Genomic DNA, 17879 nt, shown 5'->3' with positions numbered 1-17879 from the left:
TACTAGAGAAATAAACTCTTTGGACATACAAGATGAATTGTTAAAACAGAGGAGTCTTTAACTGTATTGCAAGACATTGGTGAGTCCTTGGTTGAAATAGTCACATTGCTCAGTTGTACTCATATTGCTTACATAGTTGATGGAGAGAGACATGCTCATGTGAATGGTGGTTTAAAGCAGGAGTTACAAGAGCTCCACTCTAAATTCTGGTCTTGAGCTAGGTTTCCATATATACTCTGCAATATATATTTTCAGTCGTTGCCTCCAAGAAAGATGTAATTAAATTGTAGTAAGTGGAGTGTAACTGCTGAGTTTATTAGCAGAAATATCTTCTGTGACAGGACACTAACAGAGTGACAGGTTAAGCCTAGTGGAATGCTGGCAGAGAGTGGATCTGGTGACTTACATCATGTTTGTGTTAGAAAGGAAAAATAACTGCTAATGCTAAAGAATCTTAATGAAGATGAATTAAAAAAAAAAAAGAGGAAAAGAAAAAAAGGAGATAGGTTGTTTGTATATCTGTGGAATTTATATAAACTAAGTTCTGCTTGTGTGAGAGGAATCGTTGAACAGCCTTCAAAAATCCTGTTAGTGACAAAAGATTTCAAATGGAGCTCAATCTGGTTTTGAATCAGGGTAAATTAAATAACTTTGTGATTGCAGGAACCTTGTTGTGATGTGACAGGAGTTCATTTCCATTACTAAATTCCTGTGAAATCATTTTTTGATGATCCACAGATGTCTCCCATTGAACAGCAGCTCTGCACACAAATTGTCAGTTTTTGCGCTACAAGCTGAACTCCACTTGATAAACTCTGGGCTCTCCTTCCCCTCAAGCTGACTCACGGTTCATCACACCCTCTCCTGCTCCTGAAGGCTGAGGAGAGTTGGTACTATCTTTGACAAGTGATTATTAAGCAATATAAAGAAAGAACTCATCTCATGTGGACAGAATTATAGCTGGGTGTCAATCTTATATTTGTGAGGAGGTTATTAAGGAGTGTTCAGCCTGGTAAAGTGGTGGCAATATTGTGACATAAAGGTCAAACAAAGATTTTTGTTCTACAAACACAGTTTCTCAGCTTTCATAGTCTAATTACAACTAATTAATGTTTCATTTGTTATTTGACCTATAATAATAAAGTACAGCTGTGTCTATCTAAAGTGTGTTAGATAAAGCTACTTTAATATAAATTACAATTATATCTGTATCACCCACACTGGATTTAGACTGAGTATGTTTAGACTAGATATTAGGGATAAGTTTTTCACAGCAAGAATGGTCAGGCATTGGAATGAGCTGCCTGGGGATGTATTTGAGTCACCAACCCAGGATGTGTTTAGAATTCATTTGGATGTGGTACTTGGGGATATGGTTTAGCATGCACCTTGTAGAGCAGGCATATCGGTTGGACTTGGTGATCCTGAGGGGCTTTTCCAACCTGAATGTATCTGTGATTTCTGTGATTTTGTGCAAATTTGTGGTGGTAGCTGACTTAGTTACGATTTGGTGTCTAAAGCCAGGGAGATTCAAAGATCAGTTGAATTCCCTCATGGGCAGAAAGAAGTAGCTGCAGCAGTTCCGTGGCTGCTTAGGAGACAAGTCTGTGCTGAGCAAAGCCTTGCTTGCTCCGACACACAGCTGGAGCAGGGCTCTTCTCACAGGGGCCCCTCCAGCTCCTTGTCCGCTAAAGCTGGACACCTGCATCCAGCGCAGTGCATTGCCAGTAGCAAGAAGCAGCTGGCATACCTTTCTTTGTCACTCTTTACATGGAGTGTCTTCTTCAAACTCTCTGTTGCTTCTAGCACCGTGAAACTGAGTTGGCTTGTTTTCAAAGCATATCCCGCTAATTGTCTTCATGTGTTAGAATAGCTTATGGTTTCACTGTTCATCATTTCTGTTCAGAAGTAAAACTTAGCAGAAAGACAAAAGTGCTTTTCTAGTTCTGTTCTGCTGTGTTTCTTTAATTTTTACCCAATGTTCCTGAATATTATTGTACTTTTAATATGTACCTGCTTTTGCCTTCTAATATGCAGGAGAGGTGAATAGTCTTCTTGCAGTGTGAGAGACAGCTCTCTTCAGTTCTGTTCCCTCAAGCCACAAGAACCAATTGATGTCAGTTACCTCAAAAGCAAATTAATCCCACTCCTGTTTTGTTGAATCAATACTAATGCATTTTTTCTGCAATTTTCAGGTTTTGACAACACTGGCTGCCACTGAAGCTGAGGTAGGAAATCCTGTCTTATACTGGTGGAATGTTAAATAGCTGTCTGTGATTTTGATAGCAGGGATAAGCTTTCTTACAGTTTTGGGGTGAAATTTAAGAGACTTCACTGTGGCATTTGTGCTGCTTCTCGTGTTTAATGAGGCAACCTTTGGAATTCTTGTCTTGTTATAACAATGTTAAAGCTGAAAAAGTCACCTTAGGAAAATTTTATCATTGTGTAGGTCTTTCTGAAGATGTCCATGTCATTGAAACTGCATAGTTCAGAGCTTTGCTAACCACGTGCTGCCATTTCTCATCAATAGAAGGTGGCTGTCTGACCTTTCCCCTATGCCCTTCAGTTTCTATAGTCTGCGCCACAGGAAAGGAGTTATTTTATCTGCTCTAGAGTCAGTTCTAGTGGTTGGCATCCATCCCTTCTGAGTCCATATCTGGCTTGCCATGCTTCTCTGCTACCATATGACCTGAGCTGTCTGAACAGACTGGGATGTGAAAGAGAAGTACAGTTTTGTGACTGAATGTTACTAGCTTAATTCTTACTAAACTCTGGACTGACATCAGCTGTATTTTATATTGTATTGTATAGTTCAGATTGGTTATCTTGCTTTCACATTTGTTTTGTTGGCTTTTCTAGTCGTGTGTGAGTACTTTAAGCTGTCTTTAAGGCATCTGACCCTATTCTTAGAGGTGAAAATATGATGATTATTGAATTACATTTGGAATAACTGATTGCTAAAGCAAAACTGGCAATTCTTTGTGGCGACTAAGGCCTGTTATACTGCATTTGCCTCTTGTGAACATTGCTGTTGAGTAAGTCACTGCAGGTTTATTAACTGACAGATATTTTTATTCAGTGCACAGTTCCTGACTCATTTAAATGTAATGTCAATTGGAAGCTCAGAGCGTTTCTATATGAAACAGGTCTCGGACTCACAGTAGGGAATTTGTGATGTACTCTAAAGCTAATGTTTAACTATGACAAAATGTCTAGGTGACTCTAACTGCTGTAGTCAGATAAATTTTTAATACGAACCTTTGGTAAATTAAATTGCATTATTAAAGAGAATAGATGTCAAGCACCCAACAAGATAAACTGTGCTGGTTGCTTTAAAGAATGAGGACTCAAGTTCACTTGCATACTGCAAGAGAGTTTCAGGATTGGGGATTTGTGCCTGGTTTTTCACTGTTGCACTGTTTTAAATGCCTATTGCTCTTACATCAATAGACTCTACTAAAAAGTAGTCGCTTCCATTTTCTTGTTTTGTAATGGAGTCTTTGGGGCTTAGATGTCACAGCTATCAGTCTTGTTCCCTCATAGAGTTTATTTCTTCATTTATTTGTAAAATGCTGTCTTTTTTTTTTGTGTGTGTTTTAAAAATTCTAGAAATAGTCCAAGTTGCTTAGTTGTGTTTCTTTGTTTGTGAGCACATCCACCCTTTGAAAACATTAAGAGAGTTAATGCTTTTGCTTGATCCTCAGCAAAGCTTATCAACTAGCCTTGGTGCTTCAGCTCATGGACCAGATGACTTCACAGGAACAAATGCGTGTGTAAGGAGTTATTGTTAGATGCTATTTCTCCCATTCATAAAAGTACTCAGATGATATTTCAAAGTTCCCCAACATAGGAAAAATCCTAACTGGGGATAAGGGACAATGACGTGGTTTCCTGAATCAGGGCAGGAGGAGTGTATGTACATAGCCATACCAAATTCAGTAGAATAACACACAGGAATAACATCTAAAAAGAATAATAAACATGCTGAGTCTTTGAACTAGAGACAGTTTTCAGCCTGAGGGAAACAACTCCTCTGACATAATGGCAAAGTTCCCAAGATTTCCTCTTGAGACCCACAGAGAGCTGGTATTAGGCATAACTTAGTGCAGGAATGGTGTATTTTGAGGATAACACACCTTAAATAACTGTTTCCTCAGGTTTGAGACTAGCAGCCTCATGTTTTTACTATTTTTTTTCCTTTGGTCTTTATGAGCAGCTCTGAAAAGGACACGAAGGAAAACACCCTTTGTCTGCTTTACCATTATGTCATGTCTTGATTTGTGCTCCTCATTTTATTGCTTCTGTATGCAGTGCTTGTGTTGCAAGATCTGCAGTTGCTTTTTGCTTTTGAAAAACCAAAAGTACATTTGCCTGCTTGCTAAAATCTTTTATTAGAACTGCTATGTGGTTGTTCTTGAACTGTTGATCCAAGTAGTCTTGAAATTTGATTATTCCTCTTTTTCTTCTTTGTTGACATAGCTGTATTCTCTTAGTGAATTTTGTATGAAGCCTGAATGAAACGTTGGCATGTTTGCCTTGCTGCTGAATGTTTCAGGGAGATACCAACAAGTTTTTGTTTTGTTTTCCAAATACTGGTTGCCACATACCAACTGTAGAGAAACAAGTACATCTAGAGGAAGCTGTCAAGTAATCCAAAAACCTTTCTTCCATCTTTTAACACAAAGTGGCAACAAATAGTGACAGAGTCAAAGCTGTAGGCAGTAAAGCCTTCCATGAATAATTTCCAAATCTGCCTACTCCGTGTCTTTTAGTGCCATAGTCTTGTTAATATGAAAGTTAGAAGCATATTTTATAAAAAGAATAACTTACACATGATCAAACCTGAAGATTTTAATCTGATCTCTTACACAATAAAACAGATAACAGGTCATGTTAATGTCCTTACAAAATGGGTCTGAGAGCAGTTTCCAATACAGCTATCAATTGCCCTAGCATGCGCAATTCTTGTATTAGAAAGGTTTCGTGTAATTCCCTGGAGCACCACAGCTTGAGGAATTCCTTTGTTGAGGTCTACTCACTGTATCTGCTTCAGGTGTATGGCAGTCTAGTCCTTTTATTGATTTTCTGAATGTACATTTGTCCTTTTCTAAAAAAACCCAAAACATCTAATTCAGAAAACTTGGCGACTTGCTTCCAGATTGTCCTCCTTTCTAATTTGGCTGTTAGCATAGGTAATATTTATGTTGGGAAAATTGTAACTTCTTATGAAACAAAAGTTGTTACCAAAATAGAGAACAGATTCTTGTTTTCTTCCCCAACATCTGAGTAAACAATACAGTGAAGTTCAAGGCTGTCTCCTTAGGAGAAGTTAGAGGTCATGCCTGATTGAAACACAGGTTTCCTGTAACTGTGTGTAAGCTCCCTGCCTGCTTTTATGTGAGGAATGTCAAGGCAGCTTTTTTTTTTTCACTCTCATAAAGAAAAGGCTGCCCACATGTCTCAATAAAGCTGGAAATCAAAATCAGCTTAAAGCCAAGGAGGTTATTAAATCAGACTTTAAGGAAAATCTCAGAATAGTAAGCAGAATATGGCTCTAATGATAACAAAACTGTGACTGATTTATACTGCTATCCATAAGGTCCTTGATTATCAGGAAATGTCATTGTTAAGTCCCCCACTTTCCTTACACAGAAGGAATAGGTCAGGCCTGGTGAGTGGCATGTTCCTGAAAAGGCCAATAAATGTATTACACTTCAGTCGCCCTTTGCTGCTCTGTGTGCAGGATGGAGAGCAGAGAAAAATCCTCTGGCAGGACAGAGAATTGTTTCATTTAGGTTTTGTTTGTAAAATGTTTATGAGAAACCCTGTGCTTGTGGTGCTGTGGAAATAACGTTTGTGTGAATGATGTGAGAGATGCATATGCAAGGTGTCTTAAGCAGATACGGTCTGAAAGCCATTCAGGCTGTTTGTGCTTGCTGATATTATTGTCTGTTTGCATTGCACTAATGCCTAGAGGCCCCAGCTGGAATCCTGCTCTTTCAGGTTGTGTAGAGGCATGTGTTGCACAGCATTGCAAAGGTCTGAGGCATCTATGGAGGTAATATAGAAAATGACTGGAGCAAAATGAAGGCATCTGGGGATCAGGTCAGTAACAGAACTGGGAACTCATTGCCAGCAGGACCCTACTAGCTGTTTTTCCTAGTTTTAATCCCAGAGTGAACTCATCAATGTTTTAAAAGCAGTCATTTAGGGAGTGCATGTAAACAGACAGCAGATCTTGCTGAGAAAATATTCATCTACCAATGTGATTCTACTACTACTGTTCTGCAAGTTTGCAGTGCACTCTCTTCCTAGGAGCCTTATAATTCTTTTGGCTAGCATATGAGCAATTTTTAAATCCTGTGGACTGTCTGATTTGTTTCTGTGGGAAAATTATGATATCAATGGAAACTTAATTTGGGGAAATATGAATGCTTGGTTGAATGCTTTTATGGTAAATTGCAGGTGTTGTATTAAAAATCCACAGTAGATGAAAACATGCCATTCAGTCCTCCTAGCTTCTGTGTCCTACATTATTTTCCAAAGCACACTTAACATGCAAGGACCTTGTCTGCCATCACTCCAGGGTGAGGGCGTGCTCAGGACAGAAGACATTTCCATTTCTATTTTCAGACTGTTGTTTCAGAATGACTGAATGGATTATAGCCTCTCCCTTTGCTGATCCATCAATACTTTGCATCAGCCCAGACATCTGACTTGAACCTATGCATTGTTAATCCTACCCGGCTGTATATTCCTTTTTCCATAACAGAGAAAGGAGGCACTGAGTGATCACTCATGATGACTAATAAAGAATTTGCTATGAGTATTTTTTAACATTCATATCTTTAGTTTTAGAGCAAGAAAATATTTGCATTTTAATGAGCAGAATCTATTTCTATACAAGTGTAGCCTAATGCTTTCCATATAGGCAGAATGATGATTATTTTAAAGCTTTGCCACATCTGTAGGTTGTAGTAGGGCTTTAAAATGTAGCAAGAGGATAATTGTTACAGTAATATGGTCTCATTTTGCTTGATCTATCAAAATCCATTCAAATTTGACTGTCATAAGCTGTCACAAATCATGTATAAACAGGTATTATGAGTTAAAAATGCAAGGTATTTTTTAATAATTTCAATTCTGTGTCAAAGTAATTTTTACTTGTCAAGTTTTTAGAACTGTACAGTTATCTGTGAAGAAGTTGCTGATTCAGATGCTTGCCTATAAGTAATTTTCACCAAAAAATATCTTACGAGCTTATAAGCTGAGTAAGGGTCTGAGCCCCCATTGAAAGGTGTCTGTGGGTAATTCAGTGTCACACGAAAATCTTGCTGAGCACCTGCCTGTGCCTTCAGATACCTAATAAACTCTTGATTGTCAGTGATGGGAACTCCCAGCTGTAGCAATTATCTTGACAAGTTAATATGGACATTCCAGATGTGGCAGAAAGGCAATTCATAGCAGAGCATGCCTGGTAAGTGACCTTTGCACATGATTTGAGCGCATCCCCCTCTGAATGCTTAAAAGATCTGCTGTATTCATTAGTATTTGCTAGATTCCACTCCAACTTTTGTTACCAAGGGCAGTGTCCTGACTGTCTTTCATACTTTAAAAGTTTAACCGTGTTGATTACGTAGATATGCATCAAAACTGTAGAAAATGGATGAGAAGGAATTATAGGAAATTTTCATCCATTTTTCTACTTGCATATGAATTTATAGGCTCACACATTTCAATATGAAATCCTCTACAGTAATTTCAAGTTGTGCAGTATGAGAAAGAGTTGCTGTAGCTGCTACTGTAAAACCTAATTTGCTGCATAAAATATGAGAGCTATAGTGAAATATGAGCCTGGAGAGCAACTCTTTTGATCTTGAGTAGTCAAAAGGTTGTCATGTATAATGCTATGAAAATAAATGATGTCAAAACTGTAGGATATAATTCATGGTTTGGGGACTGCTTTACTCATAGAAGCAGAAGCTTCTAGCGTTGCAAAACAAATAGTACAACAAAAGATAATGAATGGAAATTACAAACTTTTGTAAGATCCCAGATATATTGAATCATGCAATACATCAGTTTAGACATAACCATCTGACTAATATAGTGATGATGTATTATTAGAAGAGCACTTACAAAAGATAGGATTGGAACTTCAGCCTTTGTTTCAGACTCTTTACTCAAGTAGAAGGCATTAGGTGTAATCCTGTTTGGTCACATAAATTGCCTTTATTCAGTGCCAGTGTCAAAAACTGTTAAAAATGATTTTTTTTTTCTCAACTGTCCCAGTACAGTCTGAAGAGGTGCCCAAGTGGTCCTTCTAAGAAAGTGATCACAAAGCAAGACCATAACAGCTGTTGACTAAAATCTTTACCATTACTATACTACACAGATTCTTAGGTGTGGTTTGGATAGCTGAGAATCCGTTGCCTGCACAGGGTTGAGACTAGGAAGTTGTTTTTTTGGTGATTTTTGGTTTGTTTTTTTTTATGTGTGTACTTTTTCTGTATTTCTCTTTTGCCCTTTTGTCACTCAGCTACTGCTCAGTCCCTTTGGCCACAACTCTCAAACTGTTTATGGAATTTAGAGTGGTATAAGCTGGGTGTTACACTGCAATTTCATTGTATTTCTGGAAATGTGCTATTAAAGGGGAAGTGTTTTTCCCTTTTCGACCCTGATCTATTAAACTCCCAACAAGGCTGCTTAGATTAATATAGACCAGTAAGTCTGAAATGGACATTCTCCTTCAGTACTGCACATCTTCATTCCACCAAGCCAGAATCTGTTTGGGCATGACTCCTAGAGAGGCTTCTGAGGATAAATAGATATAATAGAATAATGACATCTGTGTACCACTGTGTATCCCTTTCCTGTGCACAGACATATATCCAGTAATTTGATGGTAGCAGAAATAAATACAGAATTAAGCTAACTTCACTAAAGGGTTAGCTATGACTTTGCACTTTATCATTTCTTAGTTTACTTCTGTGTCTTCTTCCCAAATATTGTAGATTTCCACTGCCTATAGGAGAGTCTTAAATTTTGGTGACAATTTGAAAGATGCTGTATTAATCACACTTTTCTTAGTCCTTTTGTTAAGAGTTTCAGAAGTATCATACTGCCAGAACTGGAGATGTGCCGTCTTGATCTTGATGATTAAATCAGCTAAAGAAAACTTGATTTATAGAATCATAGAATGGTTTAGGTTGGAAAGCACGTCAAAGATCAGCTAGTTCCAGTCCCCCACCATAGGCAGGGACACCTCCCACTTGAACAGGTGCCTCAAGACTCCATCCAACCTGACCTTGAACATCTCCAAGGAGGGAGCATCCACAACCTCCCTGGGCAACCTGTGCCAGCGTCTCACCACCCTCCCTGCAAAGAACCCATTCCTAACATTCATTTTTAATCTCTCCTCTTCCAGTTTAAACCCATTACCCCTTGTCCTGTCATTACAAGACCTTGTAAGTAGTCCCTCCCCAGCCTTCCTGTAGGCCCCTTTCAGATACTGAAAGGCTACTAAAAAGGCTCCTTGAAGCCTTCTCCAGGCTGAAGAACCCCAACTCTTTTATAGCCTGTCCTCCTAGCAGAGGTCCTCTGGCCCTCTGATCATCTTTGTGACTCTCCTCTGGACTCACTCTAACAGTTCTTTGTCATTCTTGTGCTGGAGACTCCAGAACTGCACACATTACTCTAGGTGGTGTCTCACAATAGCAGACTAAAAAGGGAGAAACAATTCCCTTGCCCTGCTGGCCATGCTTCTCTTGATGCAGTCCAGCACACAATTGCTGTCTGGGCTGCACGTGCATGCTGCAAGCTCATGTCGATCTTTTCATCAATCCAGGCCCTTAAGTCCTTTTCCTCGGGGCTGCTCTCAGCCATTCCCCACCCAGCCTGGAGTTGTGCTTGGGATTGTGCCAATCCAGGTACAGGACCTTACACTTGGCCTTGTTGAATGTCATGAGGTTGGCCTGGGCCCGTGTCTGCAGCCTGTCCAGGTCCCTCTGGATGGCATCTCTGCCTTCTAGCAAGTTGGCTGTGCCACACAGCTTGGTGTCATCTGCAAACTTGCTGAGGGTGCACTCAATTCCCCTCTGTCCGTATCACTGACAAAGATGTTAAGCAGCACTAGACCCAGCACTGACACCTGAAGGACACCACTTGTCACTGGTCTCCAGGTGGACATTCTACTGTTGATCACCACTCTCTGTGTGCGATCATCCAGCCATTTCTGAAGGAAATCCCAATATTCTCGAAGTCCAAATGTCTCCTAAATATTTATAGGCTTCAAAAGTTGATCAAGTGCCTTTGTTCTCTGATTACTGCAGTGAGTGACAACACATAGTTCAGATTCCCATCATATTAATGTGATGTAGTAATATATAAATTTATCTGTATGTGTTTTCAATCATGCAAATATTCATAGGAAACTTTTTTCCCCTATCTTGGCAAGGCAAGAAGATAAATCGGTGAAAGTGTGTATGTGTTTGTGTGATAAAGTTGGTTTAATGATTCTTGGGGAAAAATTTCCTGTGGTACATGCAGCAGTGACTTGATTGAACAGGACAGAATCATGCAGTTCAATTAATGTGCAAATATGTGTTCACTGAACTTTCATTCCATTTATCACATGGACATGGAAATAGGGTCATTTTTTATCTCTCTATTATGTATATGACATCTTAGTTTGCTTCTTGCATGTTGCTATGGGAAAAATGGCAACGTGGCACACCACAGGCAAAAAGAATTGGAGATAAATTCCTCAGCTGTCACAAACATCTTCAAGTAGATCTTTGAAGATAAACCTCTTCCTTCTGCAAGGATTAACATTAAGAAGGCTTTTACATGCTCTTTCCTTTTAAATTGTATGCATCTCTCAGCCATATGCTGTGCGAAATCGTTGGCAACAATTGTCATATTGATGAAGTGCATGGTTAGAAAAGAAAGTGTAATCACAGGAGGAACTCAAAAGGAAGTTTTAGTTGAAAATACATTAATAATCACCCTTGGTTATTCAAAATAAGAAGCCTCCCATTTTAAAGTCATTTTTTTCTGATGCTTATAAAGGTTTTCCTTCATCCTCAGACCTCATGAAATTTGTTTGGGGAGTATTCTCTTTCTTCTGATTAATTATTCTAAAACAAGTTGTCAGGGATATAGTTAGTTATTCAGTTTGTTCACTGAAAACCTGTACTGGAAATTCTGTCATTGGAAAGTACAGTCAATGAAGTGTTGGGTATTTTTTTAAAATACTTTGTTTTATTATATAATTGAAAAAAATCTTCCTGGCATTGAACAGAAATAATTAATAAGAGCAGGTGATATAGATAGAATTTCATAGGTATAATGTAAAATAATAGAATTTTTAAAGTTACTTTCTTAGGTAGTTATAATAATATAGAAATGCAGTTAAAATTCTCATTGTTCTGTTTCACTGAGAGTCTAAAGTAAAGACCTTTAGGCTGACATGGGCAGTTGTATAAATTAAAGACTAGCTGAATTCCATGTGGAATTGTAATCTGTGCAGGAAAAGCTTATAACCTTTAAACAAACCACAAGCCAAGGTCTCTGCCATGTAAATTGGCAGAGCTTCATAAACTTTAATGGAGCTGTGCTTTAATGGAGCTGTGCCAGATTTTAAGAGCAGGGAATGTGATCTTAATTTAGGTAGAAGGTGGGAGAAGCTTAGGAATATATATATATATATTAAAAAAAAAGTCTGAATTATTAATTATCAGTTCCTACACCTCACTGTTAAGCAGGAAGAAGTCCCATAGTCTCAAGGACTTCAGAGTCTGGTGAAAGATTTCTTTCAGCAGTTACTTAGTGCAATAATAAAGTGCTTTAATTAATGTAATAGAATGAATGACTGCTATGTAGCCCTCTCTGGTTTTGGTCTTTTCCTCAGTCAGCTGGCTTCCAACCCTTGAAGCACCAACGAAGAACTTTGTGTCTCAAGCAGAGCTGAGAACCTATTGCTGTAATGCAGTTAACTTGGGTCGAGACCTGTTAAGAGTATTAAATGTGATCAGTTCACTCATTTGCTGTCTGTGAGCTGAGATTGGGTTGAAGCAATGTCTTGGGTGCATGCACAAATGCAAACACAAATATTATCAGGATTTTCATTGTACAGGTAAAAGATGCAGGTCTGCTAATGTCTGCAGTAAGGCAGTACTTGGTGATATGCAAAGAAATATGCCTGTCCCATCAGTGGAAGAGAAAGTCATATCTTACAATGGCATTAGACTAGTAGCACTGAAGTGACTCCATAAGAGTTTATGAAAAACTGTCTTATGTAAAAATGCTGAAAAGTCCAGATTTCCTATTGATTAGCCTTGTACTGATGCTTAACATTACCCATGAAATGAGCAAAGCAGATGCTCTGGCTAAAGTTTCTGAATGAAATGTTGACAGTTTGGGAAAAAAAAAAAAAACCAACAAGCAAAACCTCACACTACAGTGCAAAATAATGTATTTGTCCATCAGCACAAAAACATCAATTGCAGAAGTTATAGGGTTATAAGCCTTATGTTAAGGAGAAGTAATGGATTTGTAAAGGACAGAATTTAAGTCACAGGTAAAGCAGTTATGAACAAACAGCATTTTGCTTTGGGACTTCTTTGCTAGGAGGCTTTGGAATGGTGTATATCTTAAAAACTTTGCTAGATAGCCAGACTTATGAAGGGGAAGCTGTTTGGGGGAAGTGTGTATTTGGTTTGCCTGCTTTCCTTCCTTCCTTCCTTCCTTCCTTCCTTCCTTCCTTCCTTCCTTCCTTCCTTCCTTCCTTCCTTCAGTTATTTGCTTTCCCATTAATGTTTAACTAGCCTCTACTCATGTTTCTGATCCTCCTGTAAAAATGTAGTGTTCAAACTGGTGTAAAACTGGAGTGACTCCCAGCCCTCATATATTTATAATCATTTATTAAATCTTCTCTCAGTCTCCTCTTCTCCAGACTAAAAAGCCCCAGGTCTCTCAGCCTCTCCTCATAAGGCAGTGTTCCAGTCACTTAATCATCCTTGTAGCCCTCCATTAGACTCTCTTGAGTAGATCCCTGTCCCTCCTGGACTGGGTAGCCCAAAACTGGCAATATTCCAGGTGAGATCTTACTATGGCAGAGTAGAGGGGGAGGAGAATCTCCTTCGGTCTGCTGGCCACACTTTTCTTAATGCACTTCAGGATACTATTGTTGTCTGGTTCCTCCTCTATTCAAAAAGCAGGTGTGCTGAAAGGGTGTTCTCATTTCACAACATCAGGGCACTGGGAAGATGACCAACAGTATCTGTATTGCTATACCTGTGGTACAGGAACCCAGGGTGTATCTGCTTCAGGGAGAATGAGAGAAACTCATGCCCTGTCTGACAAAAGTGAAAAGAGGAGATTGCTAGGCTTGGGAGAGAGCCTGTCATGTAGAGGACATTGGGGAAGCTGGTCTCTGGGGAATATACATGCTTCTTCTCAATAATGATGACTTGAAGAAGGGTTAACAAGGTGTAGCCAAAATTTTGATCTTCTATCCCTTCAATTTTTAAGTTTTCTCACATGATACAGTTCAGATGTTTATGTTGGTGACACAGAATGCTTTGGGATGCAGAGGGATATCTGTGCCTTCCACCTTATGGAGAGTAGCCAGAAATTAGCTAGCTGAAGCACACATTTTTTCCTCAGATGGCCCACATTTCTTTGTGTTGAAACAGGACTACACTTCCTGGTCTGAGTTTCCAGTCACCTGTACTCCAAAAATGGTTTATTCACATGATGATGAATTATTTGCAAATGCTGAATTGCTGCATGCAGAAAGACCAGAAAGACTGAAGTGTTTTCCTAACCAAAGGTGATGTCTGTTTGATTGGGAGTTTATGATTTTGAGACCAGGCTAAAGCAAAGCTTCAGCATCATATTGACAGCGCTTCCATAATAGAGAACAGACTAACTCACAGCAGTTGGTTAGAAAATGACTCTTCCTTGCTGTATCTTATTTTCCCCCTTAGTGCCTTTTATCCCCAAAGGCCATGGTGAATGTTGTACTGCATAGTATTTGAAGAAATTGAGAAGAGATTCCATATCATCTAGAGAAGCTCAGTGAGCTCCATCTTCTAAACTTGCTTACTTTTTTTCCTGCATACTTCCCATTCTTAGGCTTCACATACAACAAGAGGATTTACTTTCTGCTCTGGATTCAGTGAATGTTTCTGTTGTAACTTCTTTGGGGAGGCAAAGTGGCTCCCAGATGAACAACTCCTCACATACAGCATCATTTTTTAAACAAACAAACAAAACCCACACAAGAACAAAAACTTGAAACCAGCTTAGTATTTGAGCTCTAGATGATTTATTCTGGCAGAGAACAGAAGGGCAGCTACAGATAAACACAAATGATTGCATGCTGGTAATGCCACCAATTGTCTGGAGACTCAAAGAATGTTCTAGGAAGAAATACCTGTGATGTAAATCTAATGAATTGTGATGTATCACTGAAACACTTGTGTTACAAGACAGCTTTCTAAATCAATACCAAGAACGTACTTCATTTATAAAGTCAGTGTTCTGAAAACTATGTCGTGTTCATTAGTTTGGTTTTCTTGCATTGACTTGACCCAAGAAGCCAAATTAATATTGTTTGTGAGTTAGTTTTGAAGCCTACTTTTCAGAAGAGAATCATAGTAGCAGACAAAGACCTAGGCTAATATTAACAGAAAGCCAAACCAAACAGGCAAACTAATGAAATTCTGTCTGCTGAACTTTAAATAACTACTTTACTCATTGTTCTATGGATGATAGATTTAATTATGATTCTCTACTGCTCAGTACTGTGTTTTAGGAGAGAGATTGCAGAAAAAAACAAAAAGACTTAGAAGGGCAGTAACAACTCTTTTCAAATGTGGCTGTAACTGGCAGGAAGTTAGGCTTATGGCTCTTTACTGAATAATTTAAATACCAAATTAAAGGAGTCATAGAGAGTAGTCAGATGTGTCTTTTCCAATAATTATCAGGGCATTATGGTAGAGAGAATGTGAAAGTTCAGTGACCATATGAGCCACTAATTGAGCTTCTTCTCAAAGAAGAATTCCAATCTTAATAGTGGAGAACATATGGTCAGTGTCTTGATACCTGTGGTGCTGCTCCTGAAATGTTATCAAGTATGTTATCAGAGGGCAACTCTGTTAATCTTTTCTGTTTCTGGGCAAGATGCTCCAGTTTTCCTTTTGTATTTGCAAGTGATTACTCTGTTGTGGGGTTTTGTTCCCAATTCTAAGTATCATGATTTTTTAAAAAGTAGTTTCATAGGGCAGTAATTTGGATTTACAATGTGGATTGATTTTCAGAGTAAGTATGGTTGTTCTTATGTAGATATGTGTTTCAGCTTCTCTGAGGATCTCCCAAGATGGACATTGTCATGCCATGAAAACTGTAATATTACAAAATATTTTAAGTAATTAATCAATTATTCTGTGTCCTCAATGACAGAAACAGGGCTTTGAACAGTCATCTGAATTTATCTCCTGAGATTTTGTTTCATTTGCTTGAGCAATAAGTCTTCAGATCTGTTTCTGTTTCTGCAGAGTATCATTTGTGTTTTGAGTTTGCTTTGTTTGCCTCTTTTTCAATGAAGATCTCAAAGTCAGCTACATAAATGTCCACATCCAATTAATGGCAAAATGTTAACGTAAAGGGCTGCTCAGTGTTTCAGCTATATGTGCTCAGTGTTCTAAATTGTGTCTCCTAACTGACATCCATATGCCTGAGTTGCATTAAGGTCACCTGCTCTGGAGCAGGAGTGATGTGTGGAAAATTCAGGTTGTATCACCAAGCTCTTTAAAAAATTTAAAAATCTGTTTTTTCCTTTTCTAAAATGTTGTTAAGATATATGATGGTATGTTCAGTAAAAGTAGTTAAAAGTAACCTTAATTAGCTCCTGATCCCTTGAGTTTAGAGGAATGCTCTATTTAAAATTAACTACTATGAAAAATTACTATTTCCTCATTATTTCCATAATGAACAAGAATGAGGATTTTCTTCATGTTTTTCTAGTGTTCAAAAGTAAAGACCTCAGAAAAAAATAAATCAAATTTAAATTGCCCAGAAGAAGAACACAGAACCAGTAGGAGCCTCATTGTCATCATTCCCATAACTGATTTTAAACATTGGATTTTCATGGCTAGGTAACCATTTACTTTCTACATGAGTTGCTGTGATAAGAATTTATTACAGGACCTCAGGGAAATGTTGTTACATCTATTAAAAAAAAGTTACCATTAATTTTGTGGAATTAGAACATCGATTTAATTTGGCCTCCTTTAATTGATGTTAGGTAGCTTGGGAACTGATGTCCTCACTTTGTAAATGCACTTAATCACTTCTTGCTACAAAACCTTGAATGTAATTTTTCCAATCAGAGCTGACAGTTGTAGGGTTAAAGCTCAAAGCTAATAAATTCACATGGACTAGATACTGTACTACCTGGTGTCCTTCTGCAGAAATGTTTGTATTACAAAGCAAGTCTGAATAATTTTAATTAGATAATCTCACCAAGTGTTCTTTTTCTAAATAAATTTTAATTGCTCATGTTAGCACAGTAATTCAATTTGGTGATGATTTTCTTCATAGGCAAAAACATTCCTCTGCTTGTCTGGTTGTTGGCCAGCATACTGTAGAACATTGTTGAATGCATGGACAGAATCCCTGGAATGAAGTGGTGCTTTGATGGTTGTTTCTGAAGGCAGAGAGGTTTTAGCAGCATGTGGACAAAGACAGTGTCAGGTTAAAAGTCGTGCAGTTCACAAAAGCAAGTGTCAACATGCTCAGGTTAATGATGGCACTTTAGATGAATCATAAGGAAAGAATTACTTTTAAAATTAGTCTTCTGATTCTCATTTGTGGTATTTCTTCAACTTTTCACACTTTGGAGAATAAAAATAGATTTGCCAGAGAGTTGTTTTAATTACTTATTCCTGATGAATAATCATTGCAGCAATCATAGCTTTCCCTGGAGATTATAGCCCAAGTAAGAATGAGATGTTGGTTGAAAGAAGAAATAAAAACTCCAGAAGTCCTTTTATTGTAGAAAATCACTTTTCATTGAAGTTATTTCTCCTCTCATTATTAGTCCTGTTTATGATCTCCTTGACACTGAGAACATTGCTGAGTCACGAGTATAAGGGATTTACTCATGCTGTAGAAGAAAAAGGTGCTCTCAAGTAACTGACCTTCAGTGTGCTCCTTGTATCATACTTTCTAAACTCAGTAAATTGGGGTCCAGTATTTTCACTAGCTGCTCCATGACTCTGAAAGACATTTCCTTAAGCTGGCAGTGGGAAGGGATTATGCTGCCTTCTCATCAAACAGCCAAACTCAAGTTGTCAGGTAGTTTGCAGAATCACAGAATGGTGCAGTTTTTAAGGGACCTCTGGAGATCATAGAGTTCATCCTCTGTGAAAATAAAAAAAATACTTTTAACAATTCTCAATTATGTGAATAATTAACTAAGCAGACCTTGGAGCTGAGGCCTTTCAAGGAGAGAACCATAAGCTGACCGCAACTCGACTATCTATTCTATGGACTTCCTTTGTTTCATTTAGTCTTTAGAAACTCTGTATGTATCTATGGACAAAATTAGTCTAGATTTTCAGTTCAGTGCCTTGAAGTCTACTCCATGAATGCATAGGAGAGGGAGAGTTTGAATTGTACATTTTTTTCCAGAACTGTTTGTTTTCTTGGTCAAATGATAATTGTAAAACTTGTGTTCTGCCTTAAAAAAAAACAAAACTAAACAAACAAACAAACAAAAAGCCAAGTAAAGCAGACAGTTGTTTCAAATTTGTAAAAGGGAATAAACAGCCTTATCTCCTGAGTGTGCCTAACTCTCCTCAGGTGAATGC

The 17879-nt window shown here is 38.2% G+C and overlaps 1 protein-coding gene across 12 annotated transcripts in view; it reads left to right on the top strand.

The window, feature by feature from the left end:
• RBFOX1 (RNA binding fox-1 homolog 1) overlaps positions 1-17879 on the top strand; it is a 1229664-nt gene that overhangs the window by 295636 nt on the left and 916149 nt on the right. For all 12 annotated transcript variants that reach the window (XM_064153056.1, XM_064153048.1, XM_064153051.1 and 9 more), the window contains exon 3: positions 2196-2228. In XM_064153056.1, coding sequence (XP_064009126.1) covers positions 2196-2228 — 33 coding nt within the window. The remainder of the gene's footprint in view (positions 1-2195; positions 2229-17879) is intronic.

Source organism: Pogoniulus pusillus, chromosome 13, assembly GCF_015220805.1.
Source record: "Pogoniulus pusillus isolate bPogPus1 chromosome 13, bPogPus1.pri, whole genome shotgun sequence".
NCBI classification, from domain to species: Eukaryota; Metazoa; Chordata; class Aves; order Piciformes; family Lybiidae; genus Pogoniulus; species Pogoniulus pusillus.
Note: the sequence above shows the minus strand (reverse complement) of the source record. Positions and strands in the feature narration are given on the sequence as shown.